The 26,807-nt window shown below is 40.6% G+C and overlaps 1 protein-coding gene across 2 annotated transcripts in view; it reads left to right on the top strand.

Annotated features, from left to right (window-relative positions):
- LOC147451432 (uncharacterized) overlaps positions 1-20,343 on the top strand; it is a 59,202-nt gene extending 38,859 nt beyond the window's left edge. Inside the window, exons 8-17 of one of the 2 annotated variants that reach the window (XM_086520340.1) lie at positions 2,189-2,263; positions 2,345-2,455; positions 2,562-2,622; positions 3,274-3,399; positions 4,906-5,033; positions 5,112-5,187; positions 11,355-11,405; positions 11,496-11,536; positions 11,639-11,765; positions 19,825-20,343. In XM_086520340.1, coding sequence (XP_086376466.1) covers positions 2,189-2,263; positions 2,345-2,455; positions 2,562-2,622; positions 3,274-3,399; positions 4,906-5,033; positions 5,112-5,187; positions 11,355-11,405; positions 11,496-11,536; positions 11,639-11,765; positions 19,825-19,946 — 918 coding nt within the window. In that variant the 3' untranslated portion in view covers positions 19,947-20,343. The remainder of the gene's footprint in view (positions 1-2,188; positions 2,264-2,344; positions 2,456-2,561; positions 2,623-3,273; positions 3,400-4,905; positions 5,034-5,111; positions 5,188-11,354; positions 11,406-11,495; positions 11,537-11,638; positions 11,766-19,824) is intronic. The other variant, XM_086520341.1, reaches the window with a different exon arrangement.
- Positions 20,344-26,807: the final 6,464 nt, after the last annotated feature.

Genomic DNA, 26,807 nt, shown 5'->3' with positions numbered 1-26,807 from the left:
TGCAACATAAATGATTGTTCTTTCTATGTTAGTGCAATGGCAAACATATCATCTTTGAGACTAAAATCTGTTGCATAGTCATCCACCATAGTTGTAATGTGGTATGCTACTAAGATAGCATTAGACCATGGTCTACCTGAGAGCGTGTTGACTACAAAATAGTGTTTTCCAACTATGTAAAAGTAATTGTAGAGGAAAATTTCTCACCTCATTCGCTTGTTGGGTAAGTTTTCTTGAGTCATATGGTACTTGAGACTTTGCTCCGTTTGAATTTTGAAGAGTGTTCCAATTCAATTCTCCATGCGTAGTACTGTCTATAAGACAAACAATTAGTTAGAAGTTGTTTTTCATAGAGGCATAGAGTCGTCTGTTCTAGCATAGGTGTCAACTTTCATATACATTGGTATGCCATTCTTCGAATAACACAACTCCAAGGCAACCATTTTTGTGTCATAATAAACCTCAGAATGTTTGTGAGATTCGTTAGCACAAAGAGTGGTTGAGACACAATCCTCTATTTTAGTCAACTGAATGGTTCTTTCTTTGATCAAGATTCTCAATTCTTCTTCTTCAAGGATCAAGAAATAATTCTTTAGAATTTCACGTACCTTTGGTTGAAGTTTTGTTGTTCATTTACACACTCAACCCTTCATGCTTTATCCTAGAATGGTTTCCTTCTTCAAAAAGAGGGAAATAAGCTTGAACTTTGATATCAATTCGACTAAATTGAAACTTGCAATTGATTAATGTGATAACTGTTGCCTAATTAATCAATTTACAGATGATAAAGATATTCAAGGCTAGTGAAAAATAACATCTACATAGCGTAGAGGGCTAGATTTCATGAGAGCCCCCCCCCCCCCCCCCCCAAAATCGCGGGGCCCGTTTGAAAGGACTTTTCATTATGAATAGAGAAATCACAACTATGTGCAAAATAAACCATGAATTTGTCGAGCTACTTGGTAATTACCGTGCTCGTGAAGACTTAGAACTTCACAAAACCAAGACTCAGAAGCTCTATTTTGCCCAATCTTCTACTCAAATACATAGTAGCTATGGAGATTTTTTGGGGGAGAGAGAGGAGTGAGTCTTGTGAGAGGGAGAAGCCTTGTTGTGCAAACTGCTGGTGGCTTCTTGTGCAACAGTAATTCACGTTTTTCACTCTCTTCCACTCCTCTATTCAAAAAGTGTTCAACACGATCTCATAGTTTTTGGTTTGGATTCCAGGCTGCTTTTAGAGATCGACCTCTATCTTCAGATATTTTGAAAATAGTCTCACTAGGTCTCCTTTTGGCAGTTCAATCACTTTTGGAACTTTCCTTCAATTTTTTACCCACTACTTTTCTGTTGAAGAGTATCCACCACCACTCCTTAAGAGGCATGTGTTCATGGATCCTTAAGAGGTCTGTGTGCATGGATAATTAGGGGTTCTAATCCACATCTCCCTTTTCTCCCTTTTAGTTGGCATTCTTGCATACTTTCGAAGGCATTCAAGACTCTTTTTTTATTCATTTTAGTCTTGTAAAAGCACTTTTGATTGAGGAAAGAATTCCATTGGCACTTCTAAAGGTTGCATCATCCTTTTGGCACACTAAGGTCGTGAGATGCACCTTGCTTCACCCTTTTGGCACCCTAAGGCCTTGACACGCACCTCACAACCATCTTTCTAATTTTGGTTCTTCCACTCTTTTTATTTCCTCTCTTTAGAATGGCCAATTCTAGAGAGAGAAAATCATTTATGTAGACCAAAATTAAATTTGGTGACATACCCTACAAGAATGGACTTATGTTCCCTCAGGTACCCTGCTTTCATTATGGAAGTCGGACGCGTCGTTAGTAGTTTGTAGAGACAGTTGCACATGGAAGGAGCTTAGGATGCTTGCACAGGACCACGACTGTGTCTCTTCTTGCCACCATCTTATTCACATTTTTCTTAGTCTAGTTGCTTTTCCATCTGTGATACATGATTGAAGGTAGAAAGGGTGAACTGGGCCTCTTTTAAGTGGAACCTTTTAAAAAAATTAACCACAAACAAATAAATTGGTTCTTGATTGAAGCTGTGCTTGCCTAAGTCATACTCTGGCTTTTGTTTATGTAATGGTGGCAGTGCATGCGCTACTACCAAGTTTGTAGGTACCTTTTCACTGTTTTGGCCTGACTGCAGCTCATATTTTTCTTAATCTTTCAGGCTGCTCTTAAAGCTGCAAAAGAATCCAAGGATGCCAGGGATGATGAAATTGCAGCTCTTCGTCTGGAGGTTGAGGTAATCTTCCGACATTGATCAGGTGTGTCATCTGTCTCAATTGCCTTCTTTTTGAATTATTCATTAAATGTCATGTTTCAGGCTGCAAGGGATGAGGCAGCCTCTGCAACCGAACAGGCTCGAAATGCAGAGAATGAAACTCATTCTCTACGTACAATGACTCACAGGATGATATTGACCCAGGAAGAAATGGTTGTTATTTTTCAAAAGAAAAAAAAAAGTTTGACGTGTATATCGTTGCAGTAGTTTGTTTGTATTATCTATAATGGTCTTATTGTCAAATATCTTCATTTGACAGGAAGAAGTGGTGCTAAAACGCTGCTGGCTCGCCCGATATTGGGGCTTGTGTGTAAAATATGGTGAGGTTTTCTTTCTGGCTATCGGATATTTTAGCATTGTGTTGGGTAGATCCACTGTTCAGCCTACAGACGCCATCACTCGTTAAGTAGTATACATGGTCTGTATTAAAGCCTTGATTCATTCTGAATCAACAAAAATCTGGATTTCTAATCTTTTGTAGAGCGTGTCAGCTTATTTTTGCATTGAGCATTCGATTCAACAAAGTGGATTCCAAGTTGATCCCTAATTGATTTTATTTTGAAGACTAGATTAATCTGGATTAAGCAGTGCTTTAAATAACCATAGGGAAGAGCATGCTGTACCATTTTGGATTTCTACCTGTTTGATTCTGTATTCTGTATCATGCGTTTCTGATGATGTGAGTGTTGCTGAGTGGCTACTTATTGTTTTGAAATAAAGCTGATGGTCCAGAAAGGAAAATAACCCAGTGATTGGGATGGACTTCGGAGAAAAGGTTTTAGATGTTTCATTTTTATTTGTATCCCTGTCAAAAGTTCTCCATATAATCTATCTCCTATGGTGTAATCACTAATTACTTATGTGCTTAGTCCGATCTGGAATTAAATTATGTTTTGCAAGCCTCACAGATTTGACTGGGGCACACTTAAGTCTGCCCATACAAGTTCTTATGTGTTTCGTTTTTCGTGAAGGAATACATGCGGAAATCGCAGGTCCAAAGCATGAATATTGGTCATCATTTGCACCACTTCCACTTGAGGTGGTTCTTTCAGCCAGCCAAAAGGCAAGAGAGGAGCCTTACCGAGATGAACAAAATGGTAAGTCGTTGTACTTTATGCTTCTGCAAGTATGAAGATGACTTATCACATTCCATCCTTGTAGAATGAAACGATTTTAGACCCACACGTATGTAGTGTTCATTTATGCTTTTGACTTAGATAGAAAGTTATTCCAGAAGAAAAATTGCAAATAGAGGGTGAAGGAGAATAGGGAGAACTGGTTTTGAGTTCAGCTTGTAGGTTGAAATGTGAGAAATATTTAGTTGCTGTTTCAAAAGATTTACCCTGTGTGAGATAAATGGTGTAGCATTTTGGCCACTTCTATTTCAGCCACTAAAGTGGTGCCTCATGACATCGGAGGATATAGAAGTCTTAAGTGAAACATGGATTATGGTACATTCCATGATATTGTGGAAAGTTGTTAGGGCTTCAATGTATGGCGATTTAGAAAGTTAAAATCAATGGGCAGTAAACGTTGGCTCACAGCATATAATTCAAGAGTGAAAGAAATGTTATGTTTATGCCATGGAAACTATGATGGTGTTTGATTTTAATAGGATAAGTTGTATTAGCGTTTAGCAGCACTATACATTATTATGCTCATCATAACATGTTTATTTATGATGAGATATCATCATCAGTTGTACCTTGATTGGTCTCATGGGCCACCTTTGCCTTTAAGAGATGCTAATAAACATTTCTTTTTTTATTTTTTTCTATGCTTGACATGTGGTACGAATTATTTGAAGCGGCTGTTCATAAACTTCCCAGATGTGTTTGTTACAAATCAGTGTATCTATACAATTTGCCTAGTTTTGATGGTATACCAAGTCATTAGTGCAACAAGATGTTTGAAAAACTTGATTCTTATAATATATTCGTACAGACACCGTGTTTCACGTTTACAGTAACCTATAGACAGGCTTAATGAGCTGTTTTGGCCACCTTTTCACAAATGATGTGATTATGTTTTGCTAGTACATCCACTTGTTTTACTTGCTGTGGAGACATGGATGGATTGGATCTGGATGCCTTGCAGAGTTGATGCCTTTTCTTATTTGGAAAACTACTAAATAATCAAGAAGCATTGTCGTCCATCACTTATGCATAAGTATGATTTTCCATGTAACGTCGGTTGAGATAAAACTAGTTTCCTGGCATTTGTTGCCAAGATGGTAGTATTTCAATTTGGTGCCCTTGAAATCAATGCACAGAAAAGATTGTAGGTTAGACATTTTTACTTGAAAGAGGGCCTTTTTTGAAATTTTTCAGTTGTGTGAGCTGTACTTAGTGCACTTCGATTCCTTTTCACTCTACCTAGTCTTGCTTCATAAGGTTGTTATTGCCTCTGAGATACCAGAATAATGTTTCCAAACTGAATTATCCAGCAGGCACTCTGCTAATCTTTTGAAGTAATTGCGAGATTAAATGATGGTTTGTCAATTATCCCTAGATGGTCCCTTTTCCAGTCTGAAATCTATACATTTTTTTGGTTGGTTTGGCGGGGGGATTACTTAGTGTTTTTAAGTTACATTTTACTTACAGGTAACATGGGATCGAATTTTGAGAAAAGGGTGAAGTCACCCAGGGATTTGCATGATATAAGTGGTGAAGGAAACATTGAAACCATGCTTTCTGTTGAGAAAGGATTGCGTGAGCTAGCATCTTTAAAGGTTGGATGATATACTCTTTGATCTAGCGTCAATAACTTGTTCAGCATTCATATCAGTTTTAGTGTCTTGTCTTTGAAGGTGGAAGATGCAATTATGCTTGCCATGGCTCAACAAAGGCGTCCCAGCCCAAGCCGAGTGGGTCAGGCATTTCTAGGTCTGTTCCATAAATGGTGTTTTCTTGGTCTTTGTTTGTCTTTTTGTTGTTTACAATCAACATTTAAGCCTTCCAAGTCTGGACATGCATAATGACCACGGGTAACATATTTGAGAAACATTGTGGCAAGTCTTCAAGTATATGAGTTCTACTCAGAATTGTAGCTTAATTCTGGGCTAGAAATGGCCAAATTTGAGGAACAGTGTTTCCGGAAACCAAGGTCTCATTAGGTCAACAGTTTGACTACCAAATAATGGGACTGTATGTTTAAAGTCTGAGACTTCAACCATAGCGACCGTGGCTCCTTCTGGCTGATTTGATGTGAGCAAAAGGGCTGATTTAGTTGTGGTTAGCTACAGGGCTACACCAAAGGGAGATTAGACGACTCATTTACTGCCCCAACCGCGAACTTGAGGCATGGGGGTTTTATGGCACCGAGATCTCCACCCAAAATGCACGAGAAGCCTTTGAAGCCAAAAGTGGTCCGTTGCCACTTTTTTATATTATCTCAATTTTCTGGAATGTCACAAGGCTATACATGACCATTTAGACCGTCTTTAAAACTACATGTTGAAAATGATGATGTCATGTGACACATCCAACCCTATGTGTTCGTGGACAAGCTATAGCATGATCAGGGTTCAGTCAGTCCAGTCAGTTTAGATTAGAAGTGATTTGGCACTTTTGTGAGTCTGTTCATAGACCGTGCATGCCCAGTCACTTAGCATAGATGCATATCCTCTGGTTGCATACAGCATGATCATCAGTATTCCCTTCAGAATCCATCAGATTCAGTCAGGGGAATTTTCCAGTGCATTTAGCCTATTTTCCCTAGTTTTGGTATTTTTCACTTATTATTTTTAAGTGACTTTCCAAGGAAAGTAGGTAGGGCAATTTTGCTACGGAAATATATAAGCAAACCCAAGTTAGCGCTAAATGGCAGAAGAGGCAGCAGGAGCACATGCTCAAGAGGCACCTTCTCAACAGAACCCCAGCAAAACCCAAGGACTCTAGCGTTTTTGCTCCTCAGCAGTTTGGCTAGCGTTTTTGGACCATACACTGCAGATCAGCCAGTGTTTTGCATTTTCAGAGCCACGGCGACAAGACCACAGCAGATCAGCTAGCGTTTTTGCATTTGCAGAACCTCGGCGACAGAAACTCCATTTTCAGCCCTAGCGTTTTTGCATCTGCCAGCAACCTCAGCGTTTTGCAGATCTATCGCGACAGAATCAGCCCTAGGACCAGCGTTTTCAGTTTTCAGCAGTTAGACTCCGCAGATCAAGTCTCGAACCTCGCAGATCTCACCTTCCCGTAGCAGTTCCTCGCCGCACGGTCAGTTTCCGCAAGGTTTACAGTTTCAGCCCGGAAAACGCAGATTTCAGCATCTACGTTTTCAGCGCTTCGTCGTCGCATGGTCGCCATCGACATAGAGTCAGAATTCAGCAGATAGAAGATTAGCAGATTTCAGCCCATAGCGCTTTTGGACAGCAGTAGAAAGATTGCAGATTTCAGCCCTTAGATCGACTTCGGTATCACCGTCGTCATTGTCGACATAGCTTAGACTTGCATCAGTCTCATGCATACCATTTGTACTAGATTGTGCAATCGATAAGTAGACCACTCTCGCCGATGAGAGTGGGGCCTTTGGAGGAGGGTTTTACAACATCTCTGGTGTCGTATCTCTCTTCTCTCTCTTTCTCTCAGTCTCATACACTTGCACACACAATATCCACTCACTTTGTTCGTGATCATAGCACTCTCCATAAGGACGGAAGGTTCTCCCTTCCATAAGAACTAAAAGGAACCTTGAGCACAGTTCGGAGCACTCATCTTGAGCAAAGCGCAAACATTCATTCCGCTGCATCTAACAGATGACTTTATGCTGCACATATAGTGGTCTCATGCATGCTTCCATTTGACACAATCTTGGATACTTGAGACGTGCATACCCTAGGCTACGTGTTGATGTTGCTGGATGCTTACAAAAGTGGAAACAACATCCAGCTGCTGCTTCTGAGCAAGCACAATCAAGTGATTGCAAAGAGTCAAGACCTAGACTGATCAATAGGTTAGCTTGTTTGTGTCAAGCGTTGTTAAGTTTGGGATTGCAAGATTAAAAAAATAGGCTAGCAGTTAGGGGAAAGTTGTGAAACTTTGCAACAGACATTGCGGCTTGTTGAAGATTAACATAAATGAAATGAAATGAAAATATTTATTATGTCTGCAAAAGGCGTTAGAGACCTATGAGACCATAAATTTACATCTTCATCATATGATCCACTTGTAGCGAATACAAAATACTAAAGTAACAAACTTTATATTGCAAACAAATAATTGAGTTAGTAGAGCCTGCGGGTGGCTATCTACCAAATCCTGATCTCCTCAATGGGCTACCCTTGTAAGTACTATCACATGAACTCCCTCATGGGCCGCTGCACCATGGTGTCAATCTACTTCTCTGTAGAAGACATCGTAGGAGCTGCTCTGTGCCTCACAATAATGGCCTGGATGGTAGATATGTTGGTGGCATGGTCTACAAGTGGTTCCAGGGCGTTGAGATCTACTAATCTTTGTAGCTCTATCTAGGAGAGTCCCTTGAGCTGAAAATTGGTGTGTCTACGGGTCCTTTTGAGTGTTGCTTCTCTAGAAATCCATCACTTGCCTTTGAATGGGTCCTCTCCAGGGTTGTCCACGTTCGACGTACGGGACGTTCCGTACGACTCGTACGTTCCGTACATGAGTCGTCCGGTTTTTTTTTTTTTTTTTTGTGTTTTTGCGGGGCGATTTTTGGTGTGGGAATGTTTTGCATCTCGACTGCATTTGAACAAGAGCCCAATGGCTGCATTGGCTCAAACCACCATGACCTATGTGTAATGAGGCTTGGGTAGCGGATCTACTATGGCCGCCACCACTTTGGAGATCATGATTCTTCTTTCTTCGGACATTGCCGTTTCCAATGTCCATGGACAGATCTTTCATGTTCTAACTTGTAAGACTTAAGTTACAAGTATTTAGTACTAAGCAGTGTTAGAAAAAAGCCGGGGTCTAGTGTATTTTAACCGGTTGAAATTATAAAATCCCGGTTAGATTTTGAGCTTGCCTCTAAGAAAACCAGCAAATTTACACAAGTTTTAGTGTAATTACTCTCAAAAGCTTCAAATTTTTGACCTGAAAACTCAAGTTTTCCCTTATTTTGATCGGTTAGGAAAAATGTTTGTTTCTAGCCCTGGTACTAAGTACTAAGGTCGATGTCATAACTCATATGATCTATCATGTGTAAGACGCATGATTTTTTTTTGCATCGTACGTTACGTCACCGTACGTCTAATTTTTTTTAGTTCGATTAGTACCGCACGTCTTCGTACGTGTACCCGTCGTACGTGACCGTACGTGTCAACTATGGTCCTCTCCTAGGGCTTGTAGAACCCGTTGTTAAGCATATCTGTGTTTGTAAAGCTCCAATAAGTGTTACTAAATTGGCAATTTTCTTCTTTTCTAAGTAATTTCTATCTAATGAAATTAGGACTTAAAAAAAAAAAAAATTGTGCACAAGAGAAGTGCTAGATTAGGAACTAAAGATATACAAGAAAGCCATCAAGAAAGGACATCTCTGATGCGCCATGTGATGGGTGACGTAAAATGACACTAAGGAGTTGTTCTGTAAGTTTGGTGGGGGAGACCGAGTGGATATTCCTGATGTGTTAGGTGGGTGATGGGAGGAATTGCGGACTGAGAATGAGTTACGCGTAAGATGCAAGCACTTGAATGACAATGAAGATGGGTTCTGAGAAGCTTTGAGAAATGTAGATGCTTCTGGGTCCTTTCCGGAAAGCAAAAGCTTTCCCATAAAGGAGTCTATGTTTGCATTGCATTTGTGCATTTGACTGCATCCAGGGACGCTTGGGGTGTGTTTGTGCAGCATAGTTTTCAGCTCATAAGTTTTTATTGAGTTTTTTATAGGTCCATACCTTTCTAAAAAGTGTCCGTCCGTCTGTCAGCTGCATAAGTGGGCAGCCATCTGCTTTAAAAAGGTCAAAAACAGGGGGTCTCCTCTTTTGGCTAAATCTGGCCAATTCGACCCCTCCCCTCTTTTTAGCTGCCCCCTAGCATGTCCTATTCCTACCGCCTAGAAAAGCAAGAGCTGGCGCCTCGGTTTGGAGATCTGCTGCTCCAAAATCAAGACGTCCCTGTTGTGAGAAAGTGTTGAGGAGATTCTACCATGACGGTCAAGTTCATGCGACGCGTTGCGAGAAAATGTTGCTTTTCGTGCCGGGAGCAATAGGTGATGATCTGTGTATGAGTTCTACTAGTGTTTGCTACCGTGTTTGAGTTTTGTAGGTACTCTACATGTGAGATGTAAGCAAGAAGGCTTCTGTCTACGCTTGAGGGATTCTGGAGACGAAGTCCGAGATGGTTTGTAGAGCCATTGTGCTTTGAGAGCAAATGGGAGGAACACTGAGCAGAGAAATTGTCTCTGGAGTTTCCAAATGGGAAGGAAACTACCATCAAGTTTGAGATCAAGAATGGAGGGGTTTCTCCGGTTCTTCTTCTTGTAAAAGATTCTCCTCGACAATAAAGTTTCTTTAAGGGGGGGGAGCATCTTCTGATCCCCAATATTGTGTCAATCTTCTCCCTTTCTCTGTCTCAGATTCTATTTATTTTAGTCTATAATTGTTCATGTGTGCTCCCATTTGTGACAGTTGTACCAGAGCAAAGGAGGATAATTCTGAGAAGATACGAGAAGAGCCATGACGAGTCAAGGGAGAACCGTTGAAGAAGAGCTTCAGCAAGTACGAACTCAACTAGCAGAGTTATAAACTCTGCTAGATGTCCAATGGACGGTCTCAAGAAGCCCCAAGAGAGGATGCCATTAAGAAAACATTGTTGGAGGTAAGAACCGGCAAGAGGAAAACAAGGAACTAGGTGATGAAGTGCACAAGGTCTCCGGACCGAAACAACCAGGCTGCCAAGAACAAAGGCCAAGAATGTGCTCTCTCTCTTCTGAACAGTAAAGATATATCTCTCTTCTCCATCATATTCTCCTGAGTATACTACTACTTCTTCTCATTTAATATCTAAACCCTCTTCTAAGAGGAAAGCACCTACTGCTTTACGTATAGATCATTATGACTAGTGGTCTCTCTATATCTCTCCATCCATCATACATCGACCAGATCGACTACGATGGTCTAGAGTAGGTCCTCAAATCTATGCCCCATACTGAAGATGCCGCCTTACTCATAGAGAAAGAGGGTCCTGTACAAATGACTCGCAGATGTGTAGGACTCTATATACTCCACCTCCTCCTGACTATTGGTGCTGATGCCCTCACCCACTGTGTTGCGGTGTTAAATATCATCACCTTGGTCTTGCCAAAGTTCAGACATCTCTCTATTCTGTGCATAGCTTGTAGCTCCCTGGCAAGTCAGCAATGAGAACATTATCATCTGCGTAAAGCAATAAGGGTATCCTAGTGCCTGATAAGTGGGCCATCGCCCTCTCTGTCAAGATGTTCTAATATCTTATCAATATACAAAGCTAGAAAAGTAGAGGAGATTGAACATCCTTGCTTCACTCCAATGTTGGAGTAAACTATCTTTGGTAGTCCCTTTGACACACGCATTCTACCTGTCAGTGTCTCATAAAGTGCCAAGATACCCCATGCAATCTCACTTGGAACTCCTAAATGATACAATCTATGCATCAATCTTGCTCTGTTACTGCATCAAAAGCATTGTGGAAATCCACAAAGCAGTAATAGATATGGCGTCCATGTGCTGGACCCTCCGCAATGACAGCGGGAAGTGTTACTATATGATCAAGCGTAGAGACACACAATTCAATCTAAGTACCTCTGATCATCCACAGATGGATGGTCAGACAGAACAGATCAACTAAGTGGAAAGAATATTTAAGTTGGCCAAGATTCCACCAACCTTAAAGTAAGGGACAATTGATGAGAGGAAGTTTTTCCTGGGTACTAAAACAATGATACCAAACCCTCCTACAAAGAATACAGAAGGATGGAGTGGAATGAAGGTCTCTGTCCGATGTCTTTGAGCAATGTGGAGATAGTCCAGCCCTTTTTTGGGGTGGATGTAGAGAACACTTCTGCTTTTTTCTTTTTCTGGGTGGATGTACCTGATGTGTCATTTTATGAACTGCAGAGAATACTTCATTGAAGGGCATTGACAGTGCGAGACTTGGAGAGTCCTTTGGTATGCCGTAACCTGTTTTCTGCCCATACCCATGCCTATGGTTTTTAAAGAAACTCTTTTTAATTTATGTTGATGTTGTCGAATGCACAGACTTGAGTGCAGACGAGATTGATGATACACAGTTCAAGCAGGTTAGTTGAACAGGAAATCTTTCCTTTTTTCTGTTACAGAGAACAAACCATGGGCTGCTTCAATTATTGGTTTAAGCTTGACATAATATTTATATTCAACAGGCATGGCTTGTCTACTTCTGGCGCCGTGCAAAGACCAGTGCTGTTGAGGAGGACATGGCAGATGAGCGGCTACAATATTGGATCAGTCGCAGTAGCCAGAGTTCTACTTTTCAAGATGGTGTTGACGGTAAGGATACGGTGATTAGTTTGTCAATGTTGGGAGTGAAACATGATCAGTGCTTCTTGAATTGTCAGGTTTTGCTTTTGGTGCTGGTGCTTTAAACTGATTATTTAGATTGTGCTGAATGTTTTATTTGATATTAATCGGTCTGTTAGAGGTTGAAGCAGAGCACTAAAGTGTAGATATTGGGCGACAAGTATACCATGAGGTTGTACTCGGGGCGGGCTCTTGGCCACTACCTTGGACAATGGATTACTGAAAAATCTGGTGCATTCCCTACTTGTGCTGCATAGAGGTAGTGGCTTGAGATGAGTGGAGCAACTTTGTGACATAGTGGCTTTCTTGGGACCAGTGGTAGCGACTTTGAGGCGAATGCAGTAGGCTCAAAACTCTTAGCCAGAGCCTAACCTCAGCCTGAACTTAAGACAAGTATGCACTGCGCCAAAAGGATCTTGTAGAGAGAGCCATGAAGCGCAACAGAGTGAATTGCTCTGAGAAGCGAAGTGAACTCAAATAAAATTGAGATCCTATAAGGGGATAATGGCTATATCTACATTGAAGGCTTTTTCTTTGATGACTGAACTCTTGGACTTTATCCCTTTACTTCAATGTTAGCTGTTGAAGGGCATCATTAGATGATGTATTTTCCTAGCTTGTCCTTGGTGATGATCTTGACCGCATTTAATGGTCTCCAGTTGTACCCTGAAGGTGCTCCATTTTCAACTATTGTGTATTGCTGCATACTGTGAATTACAATCGTGTATATTACCATCCTCATGCATAATAGAGACTAGTTGTCACAATATTAGTAGGAGCAGTCTTGTGATGTGGTCACTCTTCCTGTGCATTCACAGACAAAGGTGTGGCTTTGCTCATGCCTCCTGCAGGCTCCTCATCATCAGGTCCTCAACTCTTTGAGCCTAGTTCCTTTTGGGTTTGGGTGTTGGCCCTTCTTTGTCGTTTTATCCTATTTTTTGATCGTTCGTTCTCGTGTTCTGTTTGTGTGCGCGTTCAAACTTGCTTTTGGGTGTGCGCGTGCGCCTGTTGTGTGTGTGTGTGTGTGTGTATGTGTGTGTTTTGGTAAGAGCGTGTGCAAGTTGGATGGGTGAATGCAACATGTTTGCTCGTGTGTGGTTTTTCTGTTTTGGTTTCATTTCCGTGCTTTCAAGACCTGTTTTCGGGGGTGTGCGTGGTTGGTAAACATGTTTTGTTAGTGTGGTTTTTTTTTCGTTTCTTTTTTTTTGTTTTTCTGTTTTGTTTGCTTCAAAGAAATCAAAGGCGAGGGAAAAAAACCTTGGGATTGGTACACATGGTAAATGATACTTGTAAATGGGGCTAATAAATCTGCCTGGGAACCTTTGGAAAACCATCAAGACAACATAAAGTCTTTTAGAGCATATGTTTACCTTCCAAATGCTTTTCCTCTTGCTTACAGGCTTTCTCATCTCACGCACACTGGCCCTTGGTTTTGGGTTGGCCACCACCTATACACCTGTGGGATTGAGATCTGAACCACACTTATGGTTTGCACCTGCACTTTGTCCATTTCAGGCCAACCTTAAACCCCACCGGCAACTGCTTGACTTCCGGTCATTTTCCCCTCACGCATTGGGTTTGGTGCTTCCTTAAATGCGGCTTTCAGATTGCCTTCTACCCATGCTTTTTCTATGACTCGAGACACGAGATTTTTGGACTTTGGTTATGGCATAATGGATGGATCTCCCTCAGTGTTGTAGATCTTCTCTCAAGATGTTGCTATAGGCACTTGCCTTGTGGATGTGGCTCGGTGTGTCTCACACCGCTACTTGCAATGAAGACAAGAACTGGCTCATGATCTGGTGGGCACGTCTACTCCGATCTAGAACACCTGCAATGACAAACACATGAACAAGGAACACCTGTGAAGAAGAGAGATCACTGAGGTAGAAAGAGACAAGACATTTAAGAATGAGAGAGAGACTCGAGAGAGATCTGGGAAAGGCTCTCCATGCTGATAACAATGTGCTCGTACAAGTGACCAAGGGTGGTCCGGCATAGATGTGACATGCCCAATGGATAGACCCGAGGTACACACAACTGCAACTGCTACTGACACTGCCAACTGGTCCAGCACATGAGATCACTCACGCGGCCACAACATGGGTTGTGCTCCCCAACACTGATCCATCTCCTGGCAAGGGAAGAACTGGAGAGAGAGAGACAGAATTGGATCTCTGCTCTCCTAGGCTGGCACAAGAGGATAGTGCTATGCCTCTCAGACTGAGATGCCCACGGGAAAGGCTGTCCTAAGAGGACGACACGTGTCACAAAAGACGGAAGCGTAAACTAATTCTAAGTGCAATTCATAAACTCAAGAGAATTGAAATGAGAGAGAGAAGAGGTTGACACATCATTGGGGACCCGAAAATGGGTTGGTCCCCCCCATAAAGAGAATATCTTTATTACTAAGGGAGAATATTTACAAGCACAGGAACGGGGCAAACGCCCGTCCTCTATTCTTTCTTTGTTGTTTGTTGCTTTTGACTGAGAGAGAGAGAAAGAACCACTCTCTAATTGCTAAGGGGGTTCTTCCGCGAGATTTTGGAAGCTCTTGTAAGCGAGAGTCTATCTTCCATAAACCTCCTCAGAAGCTCTCGTGGAAGAGAGTGTATCTTCCGCTAATTGGTCACCTTTATACCTAGTCTTTCCTGTAGGAAACATAAAGGAGAAACCCGCAAAACGCACACATATGCTTGCTGTAATTTTCTGCACGTAACTTGAAATTGTTACCTTTGCATGTTCCGCTGCCGAAATGGAGGCCTTTTTTCAATGGAATTGCACCAAACTTGGTGTATACGTAGGGTAGTTAGAGAAGGATGAGATTCTATAAATACTTTGAAATTCACCCTAATAGAGGTGATTAAGGGTTGAAAACAGAGAATTTACAGCAGCTAGGCGTGAGAGAAAGAGTGTCTCCCTCCACTTTTCACGATGAATCTTCTTCCACAGCAGCCTATGATCAAGAGAAACCTTGTTCTAGGTGATGGGAGCTCAAGGACTGCACATACACCACAAGGGCTGATCCTCAAGCTTCAATGGAAAGCTCTAGTCTGTAGAGCACGCTCACAATAGGGGGGTAGGTGCACTGCCAACCTCTCAAGTGAGAGAGGTGCGGCTCTTACAGAAGAGGGTGCGCTGAGAGAGAGAGAGAGAGAGAGAGAGAGAGAGAGAGAGAGAGAGAGAGAGAGAGAGAGAGAGAGAGAGAGACTTTGCATGGGTAAGTGTGCCACTTGGCACACTTACTTTATAACTTAAAAAACCATTCAACTTTTGACTTTAAAAGTTCACTAGGCCAATATTAAAATGTGCAAAAAACTCACCACGTCACATGAATGCTACTTATGAAAACATCAGATGCTCCCCAACATAATGCCGTGCCGACACTGCTTCCGCATCACTTGTTCGCACTTGTCCCGCCATTTGGTCCGGGCACAAGTAAATAAACTTAGTTTATTTAGCTTACCTTAAGGCCTTATTAAAAAGAATCCCGACCTTAGGATCACTGTTCTAAGGACCCCATCTCATTCCTGTGCTCGCACGGACGTGCATAATTTTTTGAGCCTGAAATCTGAGGCTACTGTCTACCCCTTTTGAAGGCCCGATTTCCCAATCACTAGGGCTTCATGATATTTTTCCCTAGGGTCTCCCTGAGGTGCTCTGGCCCATGTTTGGGTGCACCTAAGGTTCTAGCACTATTGGTTCTATTCTGGTGTGCACACAACTATTTAAATAATTATTTTCTAGTAAATAAATTAATTATTTACAAAAACTGACATAGTTACATCTCTCTTGGTTCTAAACAATTCACCTTATCTGTAGATCGTCAACATAATTGTGCAAGATTTTTGGGTAATCTTTGAGATCTGACTGAGTCATACACTTTGGGTGTAATTTTTGAACTTGACTAAATACTTTCGATGTAGTCTCCCAGACTTTAGTTGTCACTGGGAGTGGTGTATTATCTGTTCTGGTTGAAGGATTTCCTCAGTCTCTTGGACTTCTAGAGGATCTTCTTGTACTGAGCCAGGGGAGGAGAACCAACATATGGTCGGAGGAGACTTACATGAAAAGCATTATGGATGTGTTAATGAGAAGGAAAATCCAATCTAAAAGTCACTTCATTGACTTCATCTGTAATTTTAAAAGGGCCGTAAAATCTATGGGAAAGTTTAACAACTTTCGCTTTTCCGACCCGCTTTTTTAATCGAGCTTTCTCAAACTTAACCAGGACATACTGTCCTTTTTCAAGTTTGAGGTTTCTTCTGTGCTTGTCTGCTTTTCTCTTTTGCTGCTCTTAAGTGCGAAGAATTGCTTGTTTTACTTGTTGATAGGTTGTATCAGTATCGCGTATAAATTCGTCTGCGGCAAAGATGTTGTCTTTGGTAACTAAAATAGGAAATAAAAGTGGCTTCCCATAGATAATTTCGAAGGGAGCTTTACCAGTTGAGGAATATATGGTATTATTATACGCAAACTCAAGTATTAAATGGTAAGTGCTGTTCCCATTCGGATTGTCTTTCCAAAACATAGCACTTGAGAAGGTTTAAAGCAGTGGAATTAGTGATTTTGCTTTGACCATCTGTTTGAGGATGATAAGCTGACGAAAAATCAAGCTTAGTTCCCAAATTCTCGAATAGGGCTTGCCAAAATAAACTAGTCATGTGAGGATCTCCATCGCTGGCAATAGTTTTTGGCAACCTATAAATCTGAGCTAGAAAGATTCTAGCCATGTGATAGCTTTGATCGTTTTCTTAACTGGAAGGAAATGTTATAACCGGCCTGTACAGCGTAGAGGGCGGTACTATTTCAATTACCTGTTAACTTTACACAGAGCACTGAGAAGGGAAGAGAACATAGTTGCGTCTAGCGACGAGAATGTCACTGCGCACACGAGACCGACACCTTGTAGGCCCCAAAGACTGGTGCCCCTTTCGGTATTTCTTTATTCAAATTAAGGTAGACGATCCGACCACATCGCACAAGCTTTCACAAAGCTGTCCAAACCTGGCGAGGGCTGAAAACGCAGGTTTTCGACCTGATTTTGGCAGCATAACGGTGCAAAAACCCCTGTAGGTCAAAAGCACCTATCTAGGACGGATTCCCTCGCTATCTGGAAGCTTTCTGGTGAGCTGTCACAGAAATTCAGTGGGCTGTAATTCTTTGTTTTTCACTGCCAGGTGCCCAAAAGCTTGTGCACGCATCTCAAGGCTCTCACGAGGCTCCCCCGGGGTTCCCTTGCAGTTTAGGTGTGAAACCCTAAACCTGCAGAAAAACACAGCAGGCTGTAATTTGCTGTTCGGATCGTTTTTAGCGGAGCGAACATGCCTACGCGTGTCCCAAGGGCTCCCGCACACAATGGGACAGTTCCCCTGTGAAATGGACGAGTTTTCACGCAAGAAAAATCTCCAAACTCGCAATCTTTCGCGATGGAATTGTGCGTACCTGTGGGGGATTAGCAATTAGCTAATCCGGTTCCTGTTCAGAAGGCTCTTGCCTTGGCAAACGCGCATAAACCCCCAGAAGTGTACATGTTCATCTAAGTAGTCCAACTAGTGGGGCATTACCATATGTGCCAAAGGGGAGAGAGAGATGCACGAGAACAAATCATCGCGTTACATGAGACAGAGGAGAAGGCAAGCTTTCCATTAAAGTTGTAGACCTGCACCCACTACTCACACACGCACTGTAGCTCACTTATGAGTCAAATCAGCCTCCTCTCTCAAATTGGGCGTCCCCTCTTGCTGATGGAAGTGGCTAAACTGCCTGGAGCCGCCATGTGTCCAGTTTGCCCCTTTTGAGTTAATTCTCTAGTTCCCACTGACTTATAAAGTTATAAGTGACTTTCCGAGTGGCCCAGACTTCATTTGGCGCACACAGGCTTCCATACTCATCAGAATTCAGTGCTAACTGGCCCGACCAGTCCGAGACTGACCGATCCAGACTCCCACTGTGAGAAACCTATTCCGCCGCAGCCGTTTCACACTGGCCATGCAATGTCCACTTGCACCTTTTCAAGGGTTCCGGGGAATACAAGTAAAAATAAAAATAAATAAAAATATCTAGTACTTATTTACGGAAGGCAACAGGAAAAATACACCTCCTGGTGACAAATGTGCTTGCTTAGTGAATGTGTCTATAATAGTTCAAATTGCATCATTTCCATTCTTTGATTTAGGAAGGTCTATAATAAAATCCATAGCAATGCTTTCCCATGGTGTGTTAGGCACAGGGAGTGGTTGAAGCTTTCCATAAACTTTATGTTTGTAATATTTCACTTTTTGACATACCGAACACTCACGAACATATTTTTCAATGTCTGTCCGGAGCGTTGGCCAAAAGAAAAACCTTTCGAGAGCAGTAGTAGTTGCAAAAATACCTTGATGGCCTGCATAGGGAGAACTATGTGCTTCTTCCATCACCTTTTGTTGTAAGGATTGAGCTATGCATATAGCAGCCCGTGAGAGCATTCATGTGAGGGTACTTACAAGTGCAACCCACCGAGGAGACCAAGCTTTGGCAGATATGCCACCAGCTCATTCTACTAGTCACTATGTTCACAACTTCTGCTTTTGTTACCTTAGTCGTTTGTATTTTCTACATTGGATATTTGGATCATATGATGATGATGTACTTTTCTGGTCTCATAGGTCTTTGCTAGACGTAAATAAACATTTCATCTCTCTCTCTCTCACTCTCTCTCTCTCTCTCTCTCTCTCTCTCTCTCTGTCTCTCTCTCTCTCTCTACTTGGTGGAGAGAGAGCGATGACTACACCTCGACACTAGTCAAGCTCAACCAAGCCATTCACCCAACTGAGTTCGACCCCAGCACAATTGAGAAGGTTCACCACGACAACTGCTGCACCCCATCAACCAAGGCATCTTGGTCTTCGAGACTAAACAGGCGTGCATAGCACTTCTACAACAAAGTATGGATCAGCGAGGCCTTGAGCCCCGCCACTCAAAGTCAAGAAGCAAGAACTCCAAAAGGTTCGAGAAGCAAGAGCAACTGGTAAATGGGCCGTCTACCGAGGCGGCAAGGTCATCATTGAGGAATTCCGGGCTCCAAAAATTCCCAAGCCACCTTTCCCTTCCCCTTCTCCCCCCCTAAGTGACACATGTCACAATTTTGTTGTATCCACATTTGTCATGATTCCCCATGTACTCCTCTAGTAATAGGTCCAACCATGTATGTTTTCTTGGTCTCACAGGTCATATTTGACCTCCGAGGACGATAATGAAATCTATCTATCTCTTGGTCTCCACTAGTTTCGTTAGGGTGCTTTGGCAGCTCACCTATGCCCCAACCCAGCTCTGCTCCATCATTTCTGCGGCTAGGCAATCAATGTATATGTTGATGCTGGTGGCGTCTAACTACAGGAAGGTCGACGACAGCAACAGCACCCAGCCTTCAGCTGCCAGCAGTGAAGATTTGCGCAACAGCACTAGGGAGTAGGGGTTGCGTGTTCAGTTGGCAAACCTGCATGAGGGAGACGACCATGTCTATCCCAGGAGGAGACTCAGACGTGCACATCACAGAACTATGCTAGGTAATTAGAATGGATGCACTGAGATTGAACATATACAGGACCTGGATCAGGCCAAGTTTTCCCCATGCCACAAGAACAGTGTACTACAGGAGTCAATTTCTCTAGCTGTCCGTGGATGGCTTCATTATCGGGCCAAGTAAAAAGGATACCCAGCTATCACATCAATTGCACACAGCGATTGGACAGAACCATATCTCACTACATCAGCTAAGAATGGCAGGATTCAGAGAAAAAGGATATGGTCTGCCAGCTTTGTGAGGGGGAGTAAGGGATGCAGGAACATTACCCTTGTAGATATAGGGTCTGCTAACACATCCGTGGGGAGGTATTGGGCGGGAAACTTTTAGGCTTGCTTTCCATTCATCTCTATTATTGTTTCCTGATTGTTGTCATTCTACCATTTTGCTGACGTTAATAGGAGATTTCAATTAAGCTCTCCTGACTCTTTTCACTCTCTGTTTGTGGCGCAATCTGAGCAGTGGATCGGGGACTGGTTGAGATGCGAAGGCTTGGCATTGAGAACCAACTATGGGAGGCTTCTCGGAGAGAGATACAAGAAGCAAGCTTAAAAGCTTCATCTGGCACAGATGCAGAGATATAGTCACCCCAACCTTGAATCAGGTTTACCACTTCGGCACACAACCTTGTCCTCATTATCACTGACATCAAATATGTAAATCCAGTGGTCAGCTTTAAAGAATGCTCCACTTTTATGCTCTTCATTGTTTAAGTAAATTGGCTGCAAGCGCTTCATAATAAACATCTTCTCTCAAGGAGTCTTCCAAGCATAATTTGTGGAAGTTGTTCCTGCAAATTTTGTCATGATTCTTTGTCTTTTAAAAGACATAAGAATCTTTGTGAGGTGAAAGAAGTATAGAGAAAGGGAATTTGGTCAGTAATATCGGTTTTGTACAATTTTAGAAAAGAGAATTAGGGTATATGGTTGAGAGAAATCTGTATCCATTCTAAGTTTAAGAACACAATTTTGTTCATGACTATTTGGAGCATTGATGTTGAACCCTCTTTTTTGGTTTTCTTTCAACATGAGGCATCCACATTGGTGTGGGATAACTTCTTCCCACAATTGAAGAGGAGCCATGCATGTGATTACATGCTACAATTGTTTCGAGTTCCCATTGTTTGAAGAGTTAGCTGAATGTTTTCAAGGAACACATATTTTGTTATTAAGAGTTTTCATGATAGTCTGCATTTTGCCCTCGCTTTACTTGCACCCTAGCTTTTTGCTTGCCATGCCTAGGCCTAAAGTGTCGTCTTCTCACATCTCTCTCTCTCTCTCTCTCTCTCTCTCTCTCTCTCTCTCTCTCACCCAAGTGTGGTAGATTGGTTATGCCATTTCCCTCTTGAATAACAGGGTTTGAGTTCAACTCTCCTCGTCGGATAGATCTTTAAGGTCTCTGGTGATAGTTTCCTACGACGTTAAAATCCTCCTCTTCTCGGGTGTGCGTGTGCGTGCGTGCTAATAAAAAGAGGAAAATGGTGTAACCTTTCTATCTCCCAAGTGGTAGATTGGTTATGCCATTTCCCTCTTGAATAACAGGTTTTGAGCAAAACTCTCCTCGTTGGATACATCTTTAAGGTCTCTTGGGATAGTTTCCTACGACATTAAAATTCTCTCTCTCTCTCTCTCTCTCTCTCTCTCTCTCTCTCTCTCTCTCTCTCGTGCACACGCATACACATGGTAATAAATATATTCAATATTCACGCAACACCCATGAATTAATGGCATGGACACACAAAAATGCATACAAGCATAGTGCCATACATACATGTGTATCGTTTGACGGATATGCGTAGTTTTCTTATTGTTGCAATATGTTCTATGGGTCTTTGACCAAAAGCAATGAAATGCAAAGAGTTCTCAAAAAAATGTTGAACATACATTAGGAGGGAGAAATTGGTTGATGGCATATCGCAAATAAAGTAGATGTTATATGTAACACTTCATGTCACAAAAGATTTGTATTGCTTAGGATATGCTCAGTGACATGCTAAATGTATTCAAAACTAATTGCTTGCTTGGTTTGTTTACATAGATGTAGGTGAGAGTTCTACCCTTGTTAAATCTTCTTAGGGTATTTTTTATTTAACATTGAAAATGAAGACCAAGGATATCTACTTTTCTACTTTTGTGATTCTAAGTTCTTGATATGTAGGAAAAGTAACAAGAATGCACTTGTCATTCTTACTTTGAGGTGTAAAATTGTATAATAGAAAAGAAGTTGTGTTCATTGTCTTGAGGTTAAGAGTCAAGTGTCTTGAGCATGTAAAGTGTTCTTTTGTGAGTAAGAAATATAATTATATTAAAAACACACATGCCAACACAAGGGTAACGTAGGTTTTCTGAGTTAGCTAGGGCAATGACTAAAATGCACTCTATCATAGAGGGGCATGCATGTCCACTATTAGTAAACCTTTGAGAGGTTAGGTACATGTTCGGTGTCATGGAATCAGTTTGTGATGGGATTTTTACACAGTCATTATCGTCTTGTCATTAAGAGCGATCTTAGGGTGTACAAGTTATCATTTGACTTTCAGTCAAGAAGGATTTATCTAATTGAAAATGTGACAAGAAAAACACTAGAATATTGACTAACAAAGCTTTAAAACTCCTATTGGGGCACAATGTTCATGGAAACATTGTTTAATACTAGCTCACAAAACCTTAAAACTTCTATAAGAGTATGATGTTCACAAAACCATTGTTTGTTCTTTTATAGGTTCGAGGAAAAACTAAGCAACACTCCCTAAAGTAGTTATTAGAAATACGTACTGACATCAAGCTTTACTTACATATCATAATGAAGAGGTGGCGGGCCCACAATCTCATTGAGTATGGTGCTTGGGCACACACTCACTTTTTCTTTTGGTAAATCACTTCTAATTACTAGTGGCAAACCTCAACATGAGAAAAACCCACAAAGTATATCACAAGATGGAAATGCCCAAGTTCATAGTGAGCAAAGGCATAGTTAAAACACATTTGAGAAAGAGGCATACAATGTTGAGTCAATCTCTGCAAAGACAATCATAAAAAAATTGATGCAAAGATTGTTTGAAAAAGAAAAGTATATGAATCGGAGACTCACAAAAAACTGATCGATTTTGGATTGCCAAATCGTCCACGTGGCTAGCACCCATCGAAGCTATACTGAAGTAAGTTAAAAAATCTATGTATGGTGTAAGAGTAGGAGCAAGAATACTAAGCAGCCTAAAATGTTTCTCAAAAGACATTGGGAGGAAATGAGCTCGATGAAGGCTTGTTGTGTAATCTAGTAATGTACCAGAGGTATTACAATTTCAAAATAAATGAGGAACCATTTCAATAGATGTGCCATAAACATAACAAAGAGAGGATGTCACATGGCACCTTGCCAGGAAAGACCCAATGAGAAGAACTCCAAGCAAGTAGTGTCATAGAAAAAGCTGACATTTTAAAGGCATTTTACCATTCCATATCAATCCTTATTGTTTCATCAAGAAAAAGGCTTTTTCATTTTCAAAATGCTATTTTCATAATCATGAACCCATGGTCTAGGAAGGAGAAAAACATGAATTGAATGCACAAAATGCTCAGGTAGAGACAACTAGCAAGGGTGGCCCGATTAAGGCTTCAATCTACCAACCTTTTGGACTCATCCAGAGGATGAACATGCTCAAAAGGTATCAACCACTTTTGGATCTTTTGCCATAAAGGATAATAATGATAAACCCATGTCAATTTTAGCACAAGCATTTACAAATAATAACACTTTGCGCCCTATCATTTAGTATATCTTTAATGAAGTAGATACGTTTTCTGCAAGGAAATATGCCCTCCTAGACTCTTAAACAACCAATGGTTCATCAAAAACTCTACTCTTAATGAATATTTTTCAAACCAAGAAAATTAAGACCATTATTCAATCGTGATGTCCATTGAAAAAACTTTGTAAGCTTTCTCTATGCTAAAATTAGCTTGGTAGAGAGTGGACTACCAATAATCTTGCAATCAAAATGACTGTAAACCGCATTCCAATGCAGAGAGCTACATATTTTTGAGTTGTAATGTCTTATCACGTATGAAGGCCTAAAGTACTTGGCCATTGGTCATTTTTTAACCCTAGGTATAAAAGACAATAGCTCTAGTTTGAAAAGAATAGACAATCTTTTGAAAAAAGAAGGAGCTCTGCTGTGCATGCTATCAAGCTGCTTCTCAACTTTACTTTGTAATCAACATAGCTCTTGATCGGATAATCTATTTCAAATTTCAAAACTTACATCCTATTCCTCTTCTCTTGCTCTTTCATTCAAGTGTAAGCATTTTAAGTTATGTTGTGGTTTGTGATTAAGCGTATGTAAACCTCATCTTTAGTTTTGAGTGCTTAAATTTTTGTTTTATGAAATTTTGACTATTGGAGAGTGTAATTAGACCTTAGAGTGACCTATTTGAATGGTTATGTTGTAGTTTTTATGACTTGGTAAATGATGGTTTGTGATTTTTACTCCTTGTAGAAATACTGTCAGACTTTGTAGATATGTCCCCTTAGATCTGGCATAGCTTTCCCTAAAGTTTCGTTGGCTATCCGAGCCTGTTTAGTCATTGAAATAGTGATGGCTGAGAGTGGTGAGATAGGACAGCGACATATTTTTTGGTTTGTGAGTTGTTGAATTGCTTATAGAGACTAGCATGTTTGCTTTTTAGGTTCACGTCTTGAGGTTGACACCCTCAAAGAGTCTTTGTGCCCCATCCGAGTCACTCCCCTGAGTATTGACAAGAGTATGTTAGTGCCAAAAAGCAATGCTATGGACGTCTATTGGGGCGACGACCCGCTAACATTGGCACTATTGTCGGAGAATGATCCTTAGGTGGTGAGTGACATAATACGTATTTAGAGTTTTGTTATACGAAGAATTGTCATCCATTCCATACACATCCGCGGTTGCAAAGGAGTTAAACGTCGGTTTAGTACTTGATAGACTCTAGGGTTGAGGGATTGGCTAGATCTATCCTTGAAGGGTAAAGAGAGTTGTGAGTGAGATACCCAACACATTTCATTCTTTAAATTTTTTCATTATGTTGTTCCATTTTCCGTTACGACTTTTATGTACATTGTTTTGTTCAAATTTGTTTCTTATTTCCTTTTAGTACATAGGAATTGAGTAAGTATAAGTCATTACTATCAAATTGGGCTGAAAAGATTGAGGCATAAAGAGCAGAAAATCATATTTGGGACAAGAAGACCATAACTTTGAAATACTGGAAATTTGATGTTAGAGACATGAAAGCTGATTCAAAACAAAAAAATGAGGGTGCCAAAGAGATTTGAAATACTAAAAATTTGATGGTAGAGACCGGAAAGTTAATTCAAAACCAAAAAGAGGGTGTCAAAGATCCTCAAAAAACTCATCAGAGACAAAATTAAAATTTTCAGCAGATTATATGGTGCAACATGGATCGTGATCCTTGTCCTTAGAGGCAGATTAGTGCAAAATAGAGACCAATCGAGAAATGTTGACTTCTATCATCTGAACCAAAGTTTGGGATCAAATTGAAATCAAAATTAATTTTGCTTCTTATTTCTTTCTAGCATATAAGAATAGAGCAAGTAGAAATCATTATCATGAAATTGGGATAAAAAGATCCAAGGCAAAAAGAGCATAAAACCATATTTGAAACAAGAAGACCATAAAACTTGATGGTAAAGACATGAAAGCTGAGGCAAATTAGTGCAAAACAGAGACCCACTGAGAAATATTGACTTTTATCAAGTGAAACCAAAGTTTGGGATCAAATTAAAATAAAAAACCCACTCAAAAGGAGAAAAGTGGAAAAACCTAAAGTTAGTCTATCTGATTAAAATTTGGGGGTTTTCTACTTTTTACGGTCCAAATCCAAAAAGATTTTGGAGATGAGATCAAACAGAAGTGTCTACCAACTGACCAATTTTCATGTCCAAAAGAGATGGAACATGGATCGCAATCCATGTTCCCCATCTAAGATTAAAAAATCCAAACAATTTGTAGCAAAGATCTGTAAAAACATACTCCCAAAAACAAAATTCCAAAAGGAGTTCAAAAAGGAGACTAGGGTTGGATTTTTAGTTGACCTAAACCAAGCCCAATCACATACAAAAGTACATATTGTGTATCAAGGTACCAAGGGCAAGCTTTGGACAAGATTTCATCACATTTTTTGGCCACTAAGGTACATGTATCACGATTCATTTCCCCCTGTTACAGAACAAATCCAAAGTGATACCAGAGGTAAATATAATCATTGAGGAGTGTAAAGATCTTCTCAATAGTGAAGGTCATCCTTCTTGGATTAGTATAGATGATGTTGCACAACCATCATATGATACACAACCAACAAAAGTAATCAGCTTGCCATAAAGCCAGAGGATCTACATAAGACAATTTTGCTATAGAATGAGATAAATTTTCTCACAAAGAAATTACATTTGGCTTAACAAATGCACTTGCCACATTCCAAAGGTTGATTGATCCATGCTTTTAAGAAGTATCTAAGACAATTCTTAGAAATTTATATGGATGACTTATGTGTGCATTATCTATTGAGAAATGAACATTTAGAACAGTTAAAAAAGACCTTTGAAAAGTGTAGAACATATTGCATCTACTTAGATTTAGATATATGTGTCTTCATGGTAAGACAAGGAAAGATTTTAGGATACATTGTGTCAAAAATAGTATTTTTACGGATCTTGAGAAGATTCAAGTGATTGCTGCTCTACCAAGACTTCCAAAATTTAGGGAGGCCTTCATGAGCCATTGTGGATACTATAGGTAATTCATTTATATGTATACAATTATTGCCAAACCTCTCTACTCCCTTATTATGAAATTTGAGTGGATCCACAAATGTGAGGAAGCATTCTAGACATTGAAGCAAAGATTGAGTTTTGCTCCAATTTTGAAATCTCCTAATTGGACAAAGCTTTTCATGTCCACATCAATGCATCATCTTATGCTATAGGATGCATTCTAGCACACTCTAGAGAGAACAACATGGATTTTCCTATATGTTACTCCGATATCAATTGAATAATGAAAAGAATAGTTATACGACCATGGAAAGAGAAGGATTATGAATGATTTATGTTGTGAATAAGTTTAGAAACTACCTTTTCACAAAAACAAATTTGTATTTTTTAAGATCATAAGACACTATTGTACCTGGTGAACAAACCTTACAATATAGGGTGTATTGTTAGATGGTTCATTATATTTCTTGAGTTTGTGGTGAAGAAGGGAACGACTTATCAAAGGGCTGACCATTTGTCAAGATTGACTCATAGGGAAGCACCCATTGAGATCAATGATGACTTGTTTGATTTTTTGTTAAAACATTGAAATGGTATCAAGGTGGAGTGAATATGTTATACCTTTTCACACCATTGGATCCTTATAAGCTGAAAGGTAGCCATTCATCAATGAAGAA

Source organism: Adiantum capillus-veneris, chromosome 9, assembly GCF_014529385.1.
Source record: "Adiantum capillus-veneris isolate H3 chromosome 9, ASM1452938v2, whole genome shotgun sequence".
NCBI lineage: Eukaryota > Viridiplantae > Streptophyta > Polypodiopsida > Polypodiales > Pteridaceae > Adiantum > Adiantum capillus-veneris.
The sequence above is the reverse complement of the archived record's forward strand: the minus strand, read 5'-3'. Positions and strand labels throughout refer to the sequence as shown.